Source organism: Perognathus longimembris, chromosome 3, assembly GCF_023159225.1.
Source record: "Perognathus longimembris pacificus isolate PPM17 chromosome 3, ASM2315922v1, whole genome shotgun sequence".
Lineage (NCBI taxonomy): Eukaryota > Metazoa > Chordata > Mammalia > Rodentia > Heteromyidae > Perognathus > Perognathus longimembris.
The window spans coordinates 7,602,635-7,623,516 of NC_063163.1; the positions used below are offsets into that span (position 1 = coordinate 7,602,635).

The 20,882-nt window shown below is 38.6% G+C and overlaps 2 protein-coding genes across 3 annotated transcripts in view; one reads left to right on the forward strand and one right to left on the reverse strand.

Annotated features, from left to right (window-relative positions):
• Pcca (propionyl-CoA carboxylase subunit alpha) overlaps positions 1–20,882 on the reverse strand; it is a 310,079-nt gene that overhangs the window by 268,996 nt on the left and 20,201 nt on the right. The window lies entirely within an intron of this gene.
• LOC125348138 (40S ribosomal protein S14-like) lies at positions 13,583–15,054 on the forward strand. The gene is made up of 2 exons (XM_048341136.1): positions 13,583–14,368; positions 14,570–15,054. Exons 1-2 carry the CDS (start codon positions 14,287–14,289, stop codon positions 14,842–14,844), a joined length of 357 nt encoding a protein of 118 aa, XP_048197093.1. The 5' UTR covers positions 13,583–14,286; the 3' UTR covers positions 14,845–15,054.

Below are 20,882 nucleotides of genomic sequence, written 5' to 3' on the forward strand. Positions count from 1 at the left end.
ATCTGGAGCACCTTTTTGGAGTAGCGGGAGAATGTTAAGAATAGATATAAATGCAGATCACTTTTCAGATTTGGGGAGATTAAATGGTCTAAACTTTCGAAGTTTCCATTTTATCTATGAAGAGACAAGAAAGCCTCTGATAGAAGTAGAGGGAGGAATCACTGATAGTGTGGGGCGGGGGGGGGGGGGGGGGGAACTAAGTGTTAGAAAGTACCCTGGGAACAGGGAAGACTATACTGACTACAGAAATCTCAGAAGACTGCCAGGTTCTGTGGATTCATAAACGATGAACTGGGGCCAAGTTGGTCTTACACAAGTCCTAAGTTCTTTTTATAACTCTTTGGTGAACACAGATGATTTAAGCTGGGTAAATGTTAGTTCTGCCCCTACCCCACCCACCTAAATAGTAACAAAGTACTGAACAACACTAAATACAAACTTCCACACATTAACATTTCTTCACAAGGATGCTATAACTAGCTCATACAACCTGCTCCATATTTTGGTTAAAGCCGTAATTCTTATGTGATCACTGTCTTGCATAAAAAGATCACTCAAGGGAGATATAACAATATTTCAAAAGCAGAACTCTCAGAAAGCCACAACTACGCCACTCTAAGGGGCTGTACACCAAAATATTTGGGATTCTAGTATAATCCACCATCTTTAATGATAAATGTCTCCCAAGATTCTCAAGTTTTAATTTTAATTTATACAAGCAAAAGCTCTATTCTAATCAATCCAACATGTGTGTATGTATGTATGTGTATGTGTGTGTGTGTATGTGCGCGCATGTGTTGGTACCAAGTCTTGAACTCATGAACTCAAAGCCTTACACTCTTGCCTGACTTTTTCCATTCAAGGCTGGTGCTCTGACACTTGAACACATCTCCACTTCAGGTTTTTTTCTTGTTAATTGGAGATAAAGTCTCTTAGCTGTGTCTATCCTGGCTGGCTTTAAACCTAGATCCTCAGATATCAGCCTCTACCTAGTAGCTAGGTTTACAGGTGTGAACCACCAACTCCTAGCTGCAACTATCTTGAACAGCATTAATTTCAGTTATAAACTTGCATTTCTAATACCTATAATGACAAATAATAAACCATTAATGTCACTAACAAAAAGCCCACTTACTAAAGAACTTGATCTTGACTGAGATACAGAGGGCTGTAAATACTTTTTAAAACCATGCTTAGAATGTTTTAACCAAAAAGAACAACTGACTGGACCTGGAAGGCGAGGTAAAAACACTTTTATGCTCTGTCTGTACAAAAGCAAAACACAAATTAGAATACCACCTCTGTGATGATGGTCTGGCCATCATCACAAGCACCAAACTAATGCTCACAGATGAGAAGAACCAGATTAGTAAAATGGAAACCATGACTTCATCTGGACATGGCCATGACAATCTTAGAGCTCATGAAGGTCCGAAGAGGAAAAAAAACCTAGTAGTCACATGTCTTTGACAGGGAAAGTTTATCATGGAGCTGGCTTACCACAGACCATCCTCACTGAATGTACCAATTGGCAAAATATAAATTGTTCCTGATATTGAATAGATGCTATAGCTTATCACAGAGACAACTAAATAGGACAAGCAATCACAGTATGATTTTTATTCCTGGAGGAAGAAAGCCCTATGTTGTTTGTGACTTGCTGCAAAGATCCTGAATCCTGGGCTCAGTTAAAGAAAGAATTTTTCATGGATCTTCAGCATTTCTGCGTGTCATACAAACAAGGCACGGACTCTTCTTGGTTCTATACATTTACAACAGTATCTGACACCCTTGAGAAAGTGTCTCTCTTCATAGATATCTCCCTCTCTCCCTCCTTCTCTATTCCCTCAACAGCTCCCCACAGACCAGGGGCAAATATTCTACAGTAAAAGATTCGTTCTGAAAACAATCCCTAAGTCAGGGCTCCTCTCTGTAATGCAACCCATATGTGTATGTGTCATCTGCCTCTCTTCCTATCACCATGTAAGAATACCAGAACTAATATATGTGTGTGTGTGTGTGTATGTATATATATACATATACATGTAGTTGGGGTTTAGCAAATGTTTTCTCTGAAGTGTCACACAGTAAATATTTATATTACCTAGATATACTGTCTTAATCAAAACCACTAAACTTGGAGACTGGAAGTGTAGAGCATTTGCCTAGTATGCACAAGACCATGACTTTCTTTTTTTATTTTTTATTTCTGTCTTGTCAGACATGGTGCTTGAACTTAGGGCCTGGATGCTATCCCTGAGCTCTTTCACTCAAGACTAGCACTCTACTTTGAGCCATAGCACCTCTTCTGGTCTTCTAGTAGTTAAATGGAGATAAAAGTCTCACAGACTTTCCTGCCCAGGATGGCTTTGAATTGGGATCTTCAGATCTCAGCTTTCTGAGTAGCTAGGATTACAGGTGTGAGCTTCCAGCACCAGCTAAGACCATGACTTTCATCCCCTGCAAATTGTACCACCTGAAGAAAAACTATTTGAAAGGTATAGAAACAAAAGCAAAGAAAGGAAAAAATACTAATAATGAGTCATTTTTTACCTATTAAAGAGAAGCTATCTCATATGCTTTCAGATGCTAGTAAAGACTTAGTATACACAGATATCTTTCTGAATGCAGATTTCTGAAACAATAGCAAAGTAAAATTCTAGAATTAAGAAATAATCTCCATTGTAATTAAGTGTATGTTTTTAACAAGGGTAGTTGCAAACATAGGAACAGCTAAATGTGAGTGCTATGGCATAGATCTTAAACATCTCCCAAAAGCTTATATGCTAACAATCTGGTCCCTAAGCTATTGGTACTGTTGCGAGATGGTGAAAACTTTAGGAGGTGAAGCCTAGATAAAGAAAGAAGATCATTTGGGAGAATGCTCTTAAAAGGTATATAGAGACCCTGGCCCTCTTTTTTCTTCCCAGCTACCATAAGGTAAGCACACTTCCTGCAGGAAACCGATTCAGCCTTATCACAGGCCCAAGCGCAACATGACCAAGCGCAACCATGGACCAAAATAAATCTCTTCTCCTATATATTCTTTTCTCTCAAGTACTTTGTCACAGTAATACAAAGCAGACTAATACAATTCTAATAAAATATGAGTATCCACCAAAAGTCATAAGATCTAAAGCATTACTAGAGCCCAACCAGCAGTTCTCATTGTATAGAGCCAATAAATGATGGCAATATGCACAAAAGCAATCATCACCATATTCCTAAAATATTAGTTACTAAATCATGGAGGTGTATTTACCAAAGGATAGATGCTATCCAGGCACCAGTGGCTCATGCCTGTAAACCTAGCTACTTGGGAGGCTGAGATCTGAGGATCGCAATTCAAAGCCAGCCTAGGCAGGTAAGTCCATAAGACGCTTATCTCCAATTAACCACCAGAAAACTGTAAGTGGTGCTGTGGCTCAAAGTGGGAGCTCAGAGACAGTGCCCAGACACAGAGTTCAAGCCCCACAACCGATCAAAAAAAAAAAAAGAATAGATGCTAATTTGGTTTAAAAAAAATAAGTAGAACCTATCCACATCACTTTCATAATAAGTTAAAAATTAAAAAGAATAAATAGGTAGTAAAAGTAACAACCATTACTCTCACACCTCTAAAAGCCTCCTATTCCCACTTCCTATCATTCAACTATTATCAGTTTTGCACATGTCCTCCCACACTAACATAAGCATTTTCCTATGTATATGTACACATAAACACAATTTTGTCTTGTGAGGGGGGAGAGTTGGTGGTGGTGGTGGAGCTTGTGAACTCCCAACTCATTTTGTGTTTTAATATTTCCTTGGCATAAACTGAATCAAGCTATACATTATTCTGCAATTGTGTTAGCATGTTTCTGAGAGTTCCTTTAAAAAACAAAAACAGGGTCTCTCTAAGTAGCCCAGGCAGGTATGAAACTCACTATGTAGCCCAGGCTGGCTTCCAAATCCTGATCCTGCTGCTTCAGCCTCCACATCACCATGTCCAGCTTCCGTACCATAGAGCTTACCTTATATTCCTAGTAATTTGAATGAGCCACATACATTTAACCATTTTCCTAATATTGGACATCATTTCTAATTTCCAAGTTTGTGAAGCTTGTCTAAATCTACCAGTCTATATACACACATATATTTCTATAAGAAAATATTTTAAAGTAAAACACTATACACTACACACTTAAAAGCTCTGTCAACTAGCATCCCTACTAGAAATCAATTTCTCTACGCCACACCATCACTAAGCAATATAATTTATTAATCTAAAAGAGAAAAATAGTTCTTTCCTTTTTAAAAAGTTGTTACTTGTTTTTCTTTATACCAACAACCATTTTTAATGCAACAGGTATATGATAAAGAAACAAAGTGGGGATTTGTTTGGTCCTGTAAATAACACCTAGATAGTTGTTTTTTATTTTAAAATAAAGCTAGCAATTCTTGCAACCACATCTCTGACTATATTTCAATCTTTCTCCAATAATCACTTATCAGGTAAGGATCTTAGTATCTTAGATCTAGATCTTAGATCTTAGTCTCTTCCTGGTGTTATGCTTTGAATATGAAATGTCCCTCACAAAGCTATGTGTGTTGGACTTAGACGTTTGATCCTCACCATGCTTAGTGACACTATTTTGGTAAGTTCTGGAAACTTCAGAAAGAGGGACATATCTGGCAGAAGTAGATCACTACAGTGGCTTTTGTGGGCTACCTTGTCCCTGCGTCCTCTCCTGGCTGCTTCCTGGCTGCCATAGTGTACACTGCTCTGTTCCACCAAGTCCTCACCATCATGACAAACTCACCTCTGAAATGCAATAAAAATAACTCTTCAGCCAGCTGTTAATGGTTCACACCTGTAATCCTAGTTACTGAGGAAACTGAGATCTAAAGATTGACATTCAAAGCCAGCCTAAGCAGGAAAATTCATGAAAATTTTATTTCCAACTACCCACCAGAAAGCCCATGGCTTAAGTGGCAGAGGGCTATCCCTGAACAAAAAAAGCTGAGGAGGAAAGTGCTCTCAAGTTTGTACATGGTTTTTTTGTTTGGTTTTGGTTTGTTTAGCTTAATAGTTTGGAGGTTTCTGTGCATGACCAATTAGCCCATTGCTTTGGACCTGTGGCGGCATAGTACATCCTAGTACAGAGCCTGTGTTGGAGCAAACTGTTCACCTCGTGGCCAAAACCAAAAGGAGAAATGAAGAAAAGGAGCTAGGATCCCATCATCCCTTCCAAAGGCACGGCCCTAATGACAGGAAAACCTGCCACTTAGCTCCTGTCTCTCAAAGTTTCCACCACATGCCAACAGTGCAAGTCAGGGACTAAGTATTGAACACTTGAGCCTCTGGGAAACATTTCAGATCCAAAGCACAGTATCTAATCTACAAATCTTACCTTAGCTACAAGGGTATGCATGTAGTATGGGTTGTTTCCCCTCAGGATTTAGGGACTGAAAAGAAGACTCCTGACACTGCAAGAACCTCAGGAGAAAGGATCACACTGTATACATGCACGGCATTAGCCTGGTGAAAGACTCAAACTCAATACTTGAATTATAGATTTTGCTGATTATGTGTCACTTCTGTACCACTATAAAGTCAAAAACTTGTGAGATAAGCAATGGGAAGTCAGGGAACATCCATATATGAAACTTTCAAAGAAACTGGTGTAGTTTTAAAACTGAACTCCAATGTTCATATGCACAGCATCCCTGCCAAGCTACATCAGTGCAGCATCAGGATCCATAACATTTCATTAGAATAGTTCCCTGAAGGTACTCTGCCAGGCTTCGGAATACAGCAGACTTGGAAACTAATCTGAGTGATTCACAGAAGATTTGGAAGCAACTAAACAATAGTTTACAAAGGAAGACATTGAAAATACTATCTGTAAGGTTTATCTAAACTCAACACTTTCCCATATGAACACACAAGGTTTCTGCCCTTCTACTGGATATACCACACCTGCTCCCTCCCTGTAAAGTGTGTTCTGTAGTGCTTTACTGAGTAAGTGAAGGACTGAAGATGGCAATCACTAATTGTTATCTGATGCAGACACCTGAGTTTAAGCCTCTATTCCTTAGTATAGGCTCCGAATCAGATGAACAATTCATTTAAATCTACCATGGCCACCTTTATACAGCCTGTTCCTTCCTGAAATATAGCTAACAGACCTCTTTCCGTTGCTACTCCAACCTGGCAAATAATATTATGGATAATTGGAAGAAAATAGGAACAAGTAGCAAAGTAAGTTGCTCCAATTCAGATGGATAACTGGCTACAGCTAGATTTCTAGAGCTAGGAAAATAATGCCTCAGCACACTGAGTGGTCCTGGTATACAGGATAGACTGTGGTCTGTCCTCCAACCTAACCAAGTAACAAGTCCGATTGTAAGAAGGTAACATTGCTATCATGATGCTTGAAACTACACCAAAAATACACAAATCTAAGTATTAGGGGAAAAAACGGCACAAGGGGCAAAACGGCACTGGGTACAAGGGGCTCAAGTCTATAATCCCAGATGTTCAGGAGGTTTGAGATCTGAGGATCTCAGTTCAAACTCAACCCTGGCAGAACAGTTCATATACACACACAAAAAGGAGCTTACAGACCAAAATTCTAAAACGCATTAAGAAATTCTAATACACTGGACTGGGAATGTGGCTGAGTGGTACAGTGCTCGCCTAGCATGCATGAAGCCCTAGGTTCGATTCCTTGCTACCACATATACAAAAAAAGCCAGAAGTGGTGCTGTGGCTCAAGAGGTGGAGTGCTAGCTTTGAGCAAAAAGAAGCCAGGGACAGTGCTCAGGCCCTGAGTTCAAGGACCAGGACTGGCAAAAAAAGAAAAGAAATCTGATGCAAGCACTAGTGGCCCATGCCTGTAATCCTAGCTACTCAGGAGGCTGAGATCTGAGGATCACAGTTTAAAGCCAACCCTGGCAGGAAAGCCCATGAGATTCTTATCACCAATTAACTACCAAAAAAAGACTTCAATGGTTAGAAACCAAGCAATTTTGTCATCTTACAATCTGTATAGCAAAAATCAGATAAGCATCTTACAGCTCTAAAAGCTAAGTGACAGCAGTCTGGCTCCTTCTGAAGTCTGTACAGGTAGCCATTTCTTCTTTCTTTTTTGGCCAGTCCCGGGCCTTGGACTCAGGGCCTGAGCACTGTCCCTGGCTTCTTTTTGCTCAAGGCTAGCACTCTGCCACTTGAACCACAGCACCACCTCTGGCCGTTTTCTATATATGTGGTGCTGGGGAATCGAACCCACTTGCCACTAGACCATAGTCCCAGCGCCCCGCCCCCCCCTTTTTTTTTAATTCATCATTTGACTCAGGTCTCTTATAAAACTGCATCTTCTTTCTTCAGTTTTCACCCATCCTACCACTGCCATTAATCACCTATCTCCTTCTTAGACTCTTGTGATCTCATCAAGCTGTGTGGTATCCAAAAATATTGTTCCCATCTTAAGATCCTTAATCACAGCTGCTAAGCCTCTGTGCAGTACAAGGTAATATTCACAGGCAGTCTCAAATATTAGAAATGGAACTTCTTTAGGAGTCTTTTATTCAACTATCATGTTTTCCTTCTTCAGATAAAATATAGTCAGAGACAATTTACTAGTACTAAGAGGCTTCCTCTATATTAGAAAGTAATCACTGAAGAGATGTGACTAGGTTTCAAAATTATATAAGATAATGATTTGTTCATGAATTACAAATGAGAACATTTTTTAAAAGAGGGAAGAAGAAATAATTAGGAGTCTAGAATTGATTAAAACTACAGAAATGGAAGTTAAAAAGGGATAACACCTTTTAGGAATAGCATATAGAAAGAGGAAGAGCAAGCTGGGAATATGGCCTAGTGGCAAAAGTGCTTGCCTTGTACACATGAAGCCCTGGGATTGAATCCTCAGCACCACATATATAGAAAACCAGCAGAAGTGGCGCTGTGGCTCAAGTGGCAGAGTGCTAGCCTTGAGCAAAAAGAAGCCAGGGCCAGTGCTCAGGCCCTGAGTCCATGCTCCAGGACTGCAAAAAGAAAAAGGAAGAACAAGAATGAAGGCAAGAGAGAGAAAAAGAGAATGAATAAGCACTTACCTATGAACTCTTGAATCATTTCCACATAAAAGACACAGAAGAGAGCCACAGAAGTAGAACAGAAATCAAGAGACTGAGATATCACTAAAGCCAGAGGATAAAATGAAGAAAGATAATCATCACTGCCAAACACTGCTGAGAAATTAATCTTAAGAAAATGGGGACATGTCCATTGGGTTTGTCATAAAGAAGTTACTAGTAACTTTTTTAGTGGAAAGAACTGGATATAAGCAAGCATTAGCACAGGACTCAGGACCTTTGCACATGCTATCCTGCTTGCCTAGTGAGCTTTGTGGCTGGTGGATGACTCCTGACATTCTGTGTTTTACAAACTCAGTGAATTTCCTTGGTTATTATATTAATGAAGAACCACGGCCCCAAGATTTCCTGTAAACAACTGTTTTGTTCCCTTCATAACACCATAATTTATAGTTATTTACATGTTTTCTTAGTCTATATCTGCCTCTACCATTAGGCTGTAAGTACCATGGAACCAAAATCATTCCTGCTCTCTTTCTACTTACAGTCCATATAGCACCTGGCTCACAAAAGGCGCTAACAAAAATCCAGCTTTTAAAATAACAAATTTCAAAGCAGGATACCAAGTGGCCTACACCTGTATACCTAGCTACTTAGGAGGCTGAGATCTGAGGATCACAGTTCAAAGCCACCCCAAGCAGGAAAGCTCTTGAGATTCTTCTCTCCCATTAATTACAAAAAAAAAAAAAAAAAAAAAAAAAAAGCCTAAAGTGGAGCTGTGGCTCAAGTGGTAGAGCACTAGACTTAAGCAAAAGAGGTCAGGGACAACACCCAGTCTCTGAGTTCTAGCCCCAATACTGGCACAATAAATAAATTAATGTAATATATACTTTCGTTTGAGAAAGAAGACAAGTTCTCCTTATATGTTATGGAAAGCAGCATGCTACAATAGAAAAAGGATACAACTTAAGAACTAGATATAATTACACAAGTTTTGGCAACCCATTTTTTAAAATCTGTAAGTACTAATTTCCTTGCTCTAAAATAATGATAATGGCCCCCTTGCCTCCCACCAGTGGCTCATGCCTGAAATCCTAACAGCTCGGGAAGCTGAGATCCAGAAAACCAGAGTTGGAAGGACAGCCAAGGCAAAGAAGTACATGATACTCCAACTCCAGAATAACCAGCAAAAATTAGGGTTGGAGATGTGGCTCAAATGGTGGAGCATCAGCTGAGCAACCAAGACTGGTAAGCATGAGACCCTAATACCATATGCCAATTTTTAAAAAGTCCACTTGCATAAATATGTGCCTTGTTAGTAGTATGCCATAAATACTTGATAAGTGATATGTAACCTCTCAGTAAGTGGTAAATACAATACTCCTTTTTTTTGTTTGTTTGTTTGGACTCAAGGCCTGAGCACTGTCCCTGGCTTCTTTTTGCTCAAGGCTAGCACTCTACCACTTGAGCCACAGCGCCACTGCTGGCCTTTTCTATATATGTGGTACTAAGAAATCAAACCCAGGGCATCATGTATATGAGGCAAGCACTCTTGACACTAGGCTATATTCTCAGCCCCTACAATACTATTTAGAATGATACTCCCCTTCCTCACGAATCTTCATGATGTTTAATAGACATGCGTTAAGTTGGCCTTATGAACACTGAATGATCAGTATAAAGTTAGGCTGTATTTTCAAATATTTCATTATTTTTTCAAAAAGATACTATTTCCAATCCTTCACAAATACTTGGGAGAAAATAAAACCATAATTAGGTACTTTTTCATACCCACAGGTACTAATAACTCTGAAATTTGTTTTCTTTAAAACTGTCATTTAAATATACCAAATATGTTATGAAAACAAGAAAGGCGAGGGAGAAGGAGGGAGACAGGGAAGGTGAGAGAGAGGGAGGAAGGATTGAACCCAGGGCCCATCAAGCACTCTAGGCAAGTTACTACTGAGCTAAAACATTCTCAAACTCCCATCAGAAATCTTTTTTTTTTTTTATTGTCAAAGTAATGTACAGAGGAGTTACAGTTACATAGGTAAGGCACTGAGTACATTTCCTCCTCCTCCATTTTTCTCCCCCATTTCCCCCCTCCCCAATTCCCTCCCCGCCCTCCCCTGAGATGCAGAGTTGGTTTAAAACATACTGTCTTGTAAATACTGCTGTTGCATTGGTTGCCTGTTACCCTTCATCTCTCCATTGTGGTGTTACCCTTCCCTTTCTTTTATTTATTTATTTTTTATTGGCCAGTCTTGGGCCTTGAACTACTGGGCCTGAGCACTGTCCCTGGCTTCCTTTTGCTCAAGGCTAGTTAGCACTCTGCCACTTGAGCCACAGCACCACTCCCAGCTCTTTCTGTTTATGTGGTGTTGAGTGCTAGGCAAGCACTCTACCGCTAAGCCACCTTCCTAGCCCTCCCTTTCCCTAGTTATGATAAACGTACACACAATACCCAGTGTACCAAAGTCAGTTACAGTGACAACAGGGATAAAAGCATGGGGAAGAAAGACAAAAGAAAAAGGCATAATTTCATAGGGTACATTGGAAATAACATCAGAGAGAAATCTTTTAAATAAATAAAACAAAAAAACTCATATTTACTGTTTTGATCTTAAAATTTAGTATCAGTAAAGGGACAAAGTTCTCATTATTGACAAAATCTTCAGAAGGTCTTAGGACATCCACTTCTGTTTTATAAAGGACAAAGTCCACAAGCAACTTGAAGCACAGCAAATCAAAGAAAGACTTGATGAAAGAGACTGCGTCAAACTAAAAAGTTTCTGCACAGCAAAGGGCAGAGCCAACAAGCAAAAAAGACAGAGCACGGGCTGGGGATATAGCCTAGTGGCAAGAGTGCCTGCCTCGGATACACGAGGCCCTAGGTTCGATTCCCCAGCACCACATATACAGAAAACGGCCAGAAGCGGCGCTGTGGCTCAAGTGGCAGAGTGCTAGCCTTGAGCGGGAAGAAGCCAGGGACAGTGCTCAGGCCCTGAGTCCAAGGCCCAGGACTGGCCAAAAAAAAAAAAAAAAAAAAAAGACAGAGCACAGAATGGGAGATTTTTGCCAGCTACACATCAAACAATGGCCTAATATCCAGAATATACAGAGAACTTTAAAAATTAAACTCTCAAAAAACATCAACGCAATTAATAAATGGGCTAAAGAGCTAAAGAGAATGTTCTCATAGAACTACTCTGTGATCCTGCAATTCTACTTCTGGGCATTTACCCAAAAGATTACAAACCAGGATACAGTAAAACCACCAACACAACCATGTTTATTTCAGCACTATTCACCATTTCACCATAGCCAAGGTATGGAATCAGCTCAGATGTCCATCAATGGACAAATGGATTGAAAACATGTGGCATACACACACACACACACACACACACACACACACACACACACACAATGGAATTTTACTAATCTATTAGAAAGAATGATATTGTACTATTTGTAAAGAAATGGAAAGACTTGGAAATAATTATGTTAAGTAAAGTCAGGCCCAAAAAGACATAGGAGCCATGTTTTCCCTTTTATGTGGAAGCTAGATTTAACTTAAAAACTCATAAGTAAATATATGCAAAGGTATGTAAGTGTATGTGTGTATTAACTTAAATACATTAGATCCAAGAGAGAGCTCAAGTAGCGTAACTCATTAGGTAGTCAAAATCAATGTTCAGCAAAATAAAACACAAGGAAGTGGATACTCACATGGGGGTGGGGTAGGATCAAGGGAAAAGAGTATACTGATGAAGGAGAAAAGGGCAGGGGGAAATGCAGACAAAATCTAAGGTATAGCCTACAAAATTAAGAATGAGGGAAAGAATGGGTTAATGTTAAAAGAGCTGACACTGATCAAAATACATTGTATTCATAATATACACAAAGTGCTTTGTTAAGTGGCAACTCCATTGTACAACTACTTAAAGTTTGGAGAGGTTTGGGTTTTTCTGCTTTTGTTTTTGTCTGTTATGGGATTTGAGCTCAGGGCCTGGGCTCTGTCCCTTCCCTGAGCTCTTTTACTCAAGGCTAGCTAGCACTCTACCACTTTGAGCCACAGCTCCACTTCTGGTTTTTGAGGAGTTAATTGGAGATAAGAATCTCAAGAACTTTCCAGCCTGGGGTGGCTTCAAAACACAATCCTTACATGATAACCTCCGGAGTAGGTAGAACTACAGGCGAGAGCTACCAGCACTGGGCTAAAGGTAATTTTTTTTTAGAAAAAAAAAAAAAAAAAGGTGAGAGGTTAGTAGTATGGCTCAAGTATTAAGTGCTTGCCTAGAAAAATTGAATTCAATCCCTAGGACCAGGGAGGGGGCTAAGAAAAAGTTGGAATGTTATTAAAGTTCAATAGCAAAGTACATGGACGTATAAATGAACAAAGTAACTCATACATAAAGGTACTCTGATATAAATCCTTTTTTCTCTGTCTAAATGGAATTTTTGCCTGACTCCTAAATAAAGTCATAGTCCTTCCTGACTGGAATGATTGGTTTACCTTTAACTCCAGGGGGCTTAAACTATCAGTCTTTTAAGAAGCTTTGCCGGGTTTTGACAATTTAACCTGCTGAGCTCAGAGCTCCAAAGGGAGGGTCTTGGTTGTAAGTCTGAAATCTGCTGCTGATGACCACTAACACTGACTCCATAGATAATGAATTTCTATAACAACCTCCCACAGGTTAACATTTTGAGTATTATCCATAATATTGCTTTAATTAAGTTAATATATAAAGGTCTCCATTTGGTAGAAAGTTTTATTGAATTTGGCAGTGCTTACAATTTAAAAAAAAAACTTGGGTGTTCATCTGTATGGGAACTATAAATTTGTCCCCAAAAATAATCCAGTTTGCTCATGGATTTATGCTGCATTTCAATTTGTTTTCTAAAAGCAATTCAATTTATTAGTTCCATTTCCCCAAAATATGTACATTTCTAGCATTTCTAACTGACAGTTTCATGACAGATGGCTCTAACCATGCTGAGCACAGAATGGGTCTACCTGGCACAAGAGACCACCCACCACAGCAAAGATGCTTCCCACCCCCACTCTGGCTCTCAAGCGTTTTCATGGTGGAAAAGATAAATGCTTTGATTTTTCGGTAACTTCATGTGTTAAACATTAATTCCCCTCTGAAATGCTAGAATTATTTTTTCATCATGGAAAATAAAGATATATAAATTTTATTTTTTAACCTAAACTGTTTATACTATTGAAAATAAGCCACAGCATTACAGTATTAAAATGAATGTCAGTGAGGACAAATTTTTAAATGAATCTGAAACTAAAGACATTATAAAATGTTTTTAAAAAACTATATTTTAAAACATGAATCTCATAACCAACAGTGATACAATTTTTATACATGTAAGTCAATTTAGAATTATTTGTTTTAACTTTATTTATGTGGTACCAAGGAATTGAACCCAGGGTCTCAAGCATGTTAGGTAAGCACTCCACCACTAAGCCACATCCCCAGCCTCTTAAGATTATTTTATTGAAAACAAAGAATGATGGCTGATTCAGCTCACATACATATTGAATTCAGCAATAATTGTATTTTTTAAATACACATCCTGACAGGCACTATGGTAGATAATAATGAATCAGCATGGGAGCCATTTAATATACTTCTTGATTAACTCATTGCCTGTCCAGTTCATATGCAGACATGCTTACATGTCATAATCGTCATAATTCCCATCATCCCCACCGCTACCACTCCAGTGCCTTGATTAGTGCACAACTCCCAGACGAGCCATTGCTAATGCTAAATAATTCTCTTCAGCCTCCTGCTACTATTCTGCAGGATCTCCAATTAAATATAATGTCCCTGATGAGCCATATTAATGTGAACAAATTCCTACCAGGGATCCTATCATACTCCATTTTGCCCAAAAATGCAGAGAAGGTAATTTAGCCAAGCCAAAGATAATCAAAACGTTTAAAATTGAGAGTATATTATTTCTGTAAAATAAGCTTTTCCAATGACACTAATAGCAGAAAAGAAAATGTGTTAACTTCCTAAATGCGTTCTTCTCCTGATTAGCTCTTCACAGAAAAGTCTAATGGTTTAAATTTGTCTAAAGACATGTTGAATTCTTAGTCTTTAGCTTCACTAGAAGACAAACTTTTAAGTTTGAAATCTTTCCCGTGGCAGAGTCTGGTAGTGTCAATGAACAGAAATGATACCTCACAAGGGGAAGGAAAAGAAGGAAGAACAAGTTATCAGGGGCTGGGGATATAGCCTAGTGGCAAAAGTGCCTGCCTCGGATACACAAGGCCCTAGGTTCGATTCCCCAGCACCACATATACAGAAAACGGCCAGAAGCGGCGCTGTGGCTCAAGTGGCAGAGTGCTAGCCTTGAGCGGGAAGAAGCCAGGGACAGTGCTCAAGCCCTGAGTCCAAGGCCCAGGACTGGCCAAAAAAAAAAAGAACAAGTTATCAGTTTTGGACCACAGGAAGCTAAGGAGAAAATGTATTTGGTGTCTGCCACATTTTGGCATCCTTCAATGACACCTTTGTCTATGTCACTGATCTTTCTGGCAAGACCAAGACCCCTGGACCTGGAGCCCAGGCAGCCCTCAGAGCCACTGGTCACTCAGGTATTAAGACTGGGAGGATTGAGGATGTCACCGTCATCCCCACCTACAGCACCCACAAAAAGAGAGGCTATGGACTCCTCAAGTTATTTTCTGTTAATGAACTGCCTTTCTGTAAGGCAATTTTAAAAACCCTTTGAGAGCCGGGCACCTGCTGGCTCAGCCTATAATCCTAACTACTCAGGTTGACTCTACTAGGCCAACAGTACTACTCAGGTTTTGGTTAAATACACTGGGATATTTCTGTGAAGGTATTTTTAGATGAGATCAGTAGACTTTAGCCAGGGTCAGTGGCTCACACCTATAATCCTAACTACTCAGGAAACTGAGGTATGTGTAATTACAGTTCAAAGCTAGCTAGGACAGCTAGTTCATGAGACTTTTACCTCCAATTAACTACCAAAAACTGGTAAGTGGACCTGTGGTTCAAGTAATAGAGTGCCAGTATTGAGCAAAAAAGCTTAGGGACCCCAAAACCAGAACACACGTGCATGCGCGCACACACGAAAACTTTGTCTACAGGCCTAGCTACTCTGGAGACTAAGGTAAAAAGATAACTTCAATACAGGAGTTCAAGATCAGCTTAGACCACATAAACTGCATCTCAAGATGCAACGTGGAATGAAGTGCTGAAGAGCTCAATGGTAGAGCACTTAAGGCTGGGAATATGGCCTAGTGGCAAGAATGCTTGCCCTGTATATGTGAAGCCCTGGTTTCGATTCCTCAGCACAACATATATAGAAAACAGCCAGAAGTGGTGCTGTGGCTCAAGTGGCAGAGTGCTAGCCTTGAGAAAAAGAAGCCAGGGACAGTGCTCAGGCCCTGAGTCCAAGGCCCAGGACTGGCCAAAAAAAATATATATATATATGGTAGAGCACTTAGAGTTAAGTATACAGGATCCATTCCTAAGTACCACAAAAAAAAACAACTAAAGAAACATAATGACAGATTCTCCTTGAAAAGATCACCTCATTTTAATAAAAGCTTAAAAATAAAAAGTAAAACCAGATGCCAGTGGCTCAAACTTCTAATCCTAGCTATTCAGGAGGCTGAAATCTGAAGATCTGGTTCAAAACCAGCTGGGGAAGAAAAGTCCATGTGAGACTCTTATCTCCAATAAACTACTCAGAAAAAGGCAGAAAGGGTGTTCAGGTGGAAGAGCTTTAACCTTGAGCAAAAGAAGCTCAGGGGGCTGGGGATATAGCCTAGTGGCAAGAGTGCCTGCCTCGGATACACGAGGCCCTAGGTTCGATTCCCCAGCACCACATATACAGAAAAAACGGCCAGAAGCGGCGCTGTGGCTCACGTGGCAGAGTGCTAGCCTTGAGCGGGAAGAAGCCAGGGACAGTGCTCAGGCCCTGAGTCCAAGGCCCAGGACTGGCCAAAAAAAAAAAAAAAAAAAAAGAAGCTCAGGGACAACATCCAGGCCCAGAGTTCAAGACCCAGGACCAAAAAAAAAAAGAGCTCAGAGACAGAGCTTAGGCACTGAGTTCAAACCCCAGGACTCACACAGGAACTTAGGGAGGGAGGGGAGAGGTAGAAAAAAAAAACACTCCAAGATACAAAATCACCTTCATGAAATAAATCCTTTCCTTTCCTTTCAATTAAATGGAATATTTAATCCTATTAATTTGGTCACTACTCAGAGGTTTTGCCATTACATTTTATATTGTTAAGGAAACTTCCTATTGAAGGATGACAATTATAAATATTTTTGCATGAATGATCATATAGATTTCCTATTGTAATCTAAATGTCTAGAAGTGTTTCTGATCTAATTAAGCCCAACTGGGAAACATAAAACAAGATGGCCAGCATTTTAACATCCTTTACTAGTAAAGGTAATCTAAAAATGTTACTATACATACCACCTCAGCTACAAGTGTACTCACATAAACACATAGAAACACACACACGCACAAAATAAAAGATTACCTGATATAAAAGATAACTTGACCTTTGTCATTTATTCCTATTTAGGGATCAGTGATAATTTCTACTTACAAATAAGTCCTTTAACAGATTTTGTTATTTTTTTAAACTGGTGTATGTTTTATTTGTCTTGATTTTAAAGGTGAGCATTTTAAAGCAATCAGGAATTACAGAAGGATCACAATTCCAACCTAGCTTCAGTTATACAATATAAGTTCCAGGCCAGCCTAGACTACAGAGAAAGACCTTATCTTTAAAAAAAAAAAAACTAACTCCTGTCCAACCAAGAAATATGATGGAATCATGTAAAGAAGAAAAAAATTAATGATTGAGATTTCTAAGTTGCTATAATCTCTATATCTCTGGGATGAAACTAAGAATATGCTAACAAAGATATATATGAAAAGATGTAAGATAAGATATTCCAACTACTACATAAAATTTTGATGTTTTTCCCTAAGGTCTTCTATACCTTAGCCTACATTAATGTATTCTATCTCCATTTATCTGATCATTACCCTCCAGTTTGTTCAGCTGGAACCAACATACACTAATTACTTAGACATCTCGAAGTTCTATTTGTCCTCAGTCTCTCCCAGCCAGCAGGGAAATATTATCAAGGGTAGGCATGAAAAGTGATGATTGCCCTCACCTTCCTGTCAATCATCCCAGAGTGTTCACAGGAAATCCCACTCAATCTCATTACAGAATCCTAAGGCTGAGACTCCAATACTCACCAGGAATCATATTTTAAACAGCAGGCTGCCTGGGTAAGTTGTAAGTCACCATGAGTACTTTCTTGATTTTAGGTTTTTGTTTCAATGCAGTAAATATAAGATACTTCTCATTTCAAGTCAACATGACTACTCAAAGCAACGAAACATTGATGAGTTCAGTTCAGAGACAGGCAGAAAAGAGGTCAAAGACTGAATAACCTTCCTCATTTGAAATGAAGACTAGACTCCCAATGTTTTTCATTTAACCCAATGAAATCTCATTTTTAAAAAATTAAAACTCCAGCTTTAGTGGTTTCATATTACATAGAACATGAAATAATAAATGTTACCCAAGTATATTCTGAGGAGCCTAGGTATAATATCTGAACTTGCAAATTTCTTTGTTCCCACTGTTCATCACACTAATGAAGTGATATGTACCTGCCCATGTAGAAATTCTTACTCACAAAAACCATTAAAAATCTCTCATTTTTACCCAGGTGCCAATGGCTCAAATCCATAATCCTAGCAATTTAAAAGGATCAAGGTTCAAGGCTAGCCTGGATGGAAAAGTTTGAAAGACTTCCTTCTCAACTCAGAGCACAGGAGCAAGAACCTGACATCCTCAGCTCCATGGAAATCTGAGATTATGAGGCACACAGTGCCCAGCCAACCCAGCAGAAAAGTCTCCACAAAAGGGAAACTGAAAATGGTAGCTTGGGTCTGTGATCCCAATGACATCAGAAAGGAGGTAGGTGTGGCTCCTATCCTAAAATAACCAGTGAAAACTGGCTGGAAGCACAGCTTCCAACCTACCAAGTAAAGCAAATTCCAATACTGCCAGAAAAGAAAAGAAAGAAAATAGTCCTTTATATTTATCTTCTCTAGAACTACCAATAATAAAGAAACACTGCTGTGTTTAGCACCGCCTAAAATCTATAAATTTATTCTACACACTTGTCTCTTCTTGTCCTAATTTATAATTTAGTAAATTAGAATATAATTTTTATAATTAGTATTTATAATTTTATAATTAGTAAGTTAGGATATTCCCCCATCAATTTTCCTCAGAATTTCCTAGGTAATTATTGTACATTTACTCTTTGGTTAATGCAAAACAATGCATTGTATTATCAGGATTTAATTTTTTAAAAAGATGTGCAGATTAATTTAGGGCTAATTAGTATTTAAAGTATTCAGTTTCTCTGTATAAAAACAGGAAATCACCAAGTACTGGTGGCTCACACCTGTACTCCTAGCTACTCAGGAGGCTGAGATCTGAGGATCTCGTTCAGAGCCAGCCTGGGCAGAAAGGTTCATCAAACTCTTATCTCCAATCAGGCACCAGAAAACCAGAAGTAGCACAATGGCTCAAAGTGGTATAGGGCTAGCCTTGAGCCAAAGACTTCAGGGACAAGACCCTGAGTTCAAGCCCCAGAACTGACAAAAAAAAAATAGAAAGTCCCCTGTAAATCTTCACATTTTGATTTTAAATTTATACCAGACAGTATATTATCATCTTTATTCTTATTCTTCCAGTTATAATTTTTAAGGTTTTATTTCTATGTTGTTGAAAAAAATATATATATATATATTAGAGATTTCCTCATTATTTGTTACATCAACCACCACAGGAAATTTTCTTATTTCTAAAAAGCTATTCAATGCATTGTATAACTAGAAACTGAGAATCATCGCCTTGCTTTTGCCTTTAATGTACACCACTCGATAACGCTTGTGTAATTACAAAACTCAAATGTCTAAAACCAAGAAAGAAGAAACATTACTTACCTACCTTACAGAAATAAAGATAAGAAAATGCTGTGAACTTTATACCAACAAACTAGATAATTTAGATGAATCCTAGAAAGATTAAAACTACAGACATTGACAAAAGAAATTGAAAAGCTTAATAAACCAATAATAATTCTTTCTTTACTTGTTAACAACAACAACAAAAAAATACCTACAGAAAATCCCAGACCCAGATAGCTGAACTGGTAAGTTCTATCAAACATTTAAAGAAAAATACTAATGTTTCTCCAACTCTTCTCAAAAAGCAGAAGATTCAAGACAACTTTCCAACTCATGAAGCCAGTTCCATGTGATACCAACTAAAGATATCACAAGAAAACGACAGGCCAATATCTCTTTCAAATATGGACTCAAAATACTAGCCAATTAAATTCAACATTGCATACAATAGATTATATAACATAACTAACCAGGATTTATCCCAGCAATGAAAGATTGACTCAGCTTCCAAAAATCAAATAGGAAGGAAGGGAACAAAAAGCAGATGAAGAACTAGACAAATATGCCTGCTCTCAACACTTCTGTGCAACACTGTTCTAGAAAATCAAAGCAAGGAAAAATATAAAATGAAATAAAAAGCATCCAGACAGAAACAAGTAAAACTATCCTTGTCACACATGGCATGCATAATCTTAGAGAACCTTATAGAATCCATTAACAAACCATTAGAACTAATAATAGCTCAACCAGTTTGCAAGATACAAAAATTATTCAAAAATAAGTTGTATTTGTATACATTTGCAAGCAACAAAAAATTAACATTAAAATAGTTATGCTTATAAAGGAATTAAAAGTAATAAAATACTTAGGAATAACAATAACATATAAACTTGTGGGGCTGGGGATATGGCCTAGTGGCAAGGGTGCTTGTCTCGTATACATGAAGCCCTGGGTCTGATTCCCCAGCACTACATATACAGAAAATGGCCAGAAGTGGCGCTGTGGCTCAAGTGGCAGAGTGCTAGCCTTGAGCAAAAAGAAGCCAGGGACAGTGCTCAGGCCCTGAGTTCAAGGCCCAGGACTGGCAAAAAAAAAAAAAAAAAAAAGAACATATAAACTTGTAAACTTATACTCATATAAATTTGTAATTTAAACCACAAAACATCCTGAAAGAAATTAAAGCAACTTAAGTACATTTGAGAACATCACATGCTCAGGGGTAAAAAACTTAAGGCTGTAAGAGCTGTATTCTAATTGATCTACAGATACAAAACAATCCCAGTCAAAATCACAGCTGGACACAATCCTATACTAGATCTATCTTCTCTTAGTAAACTATTACCCACAAATCTTTTCAAGGAATAATAAGTGTGCTTTCCTAGAGCCTGCAAAATGAAACACTAAAAAAAAGAATTCAAGACTTATTACGAGGCTTAATTCCCATTTTGCTTTTTCCAGCCCTGACTATTTCCCATTCGAGGACTTTTACAGTGCTTGACTTGACCTCATCCCCTGGATGTGGCTGCACTACTCTCATCATCATAAAGGTACTGACATTATGGCTGCTCGAGGTCAGTCTTCTCAAACAACAGGAGGAAAAAACTTCCTCAATAAGGAATAACTTAGGTAGTACAATCCAACAAGATAACCCACAAATTCTACCTACAAACACCAAAAATCCTAGACTAAAGATAACAAACATTCTTTAAATGAATAGCTTAGCTTACAGAATTGACAAGCAATCTCCAGGGATCAAAAACAAAGATGAAGCTGGG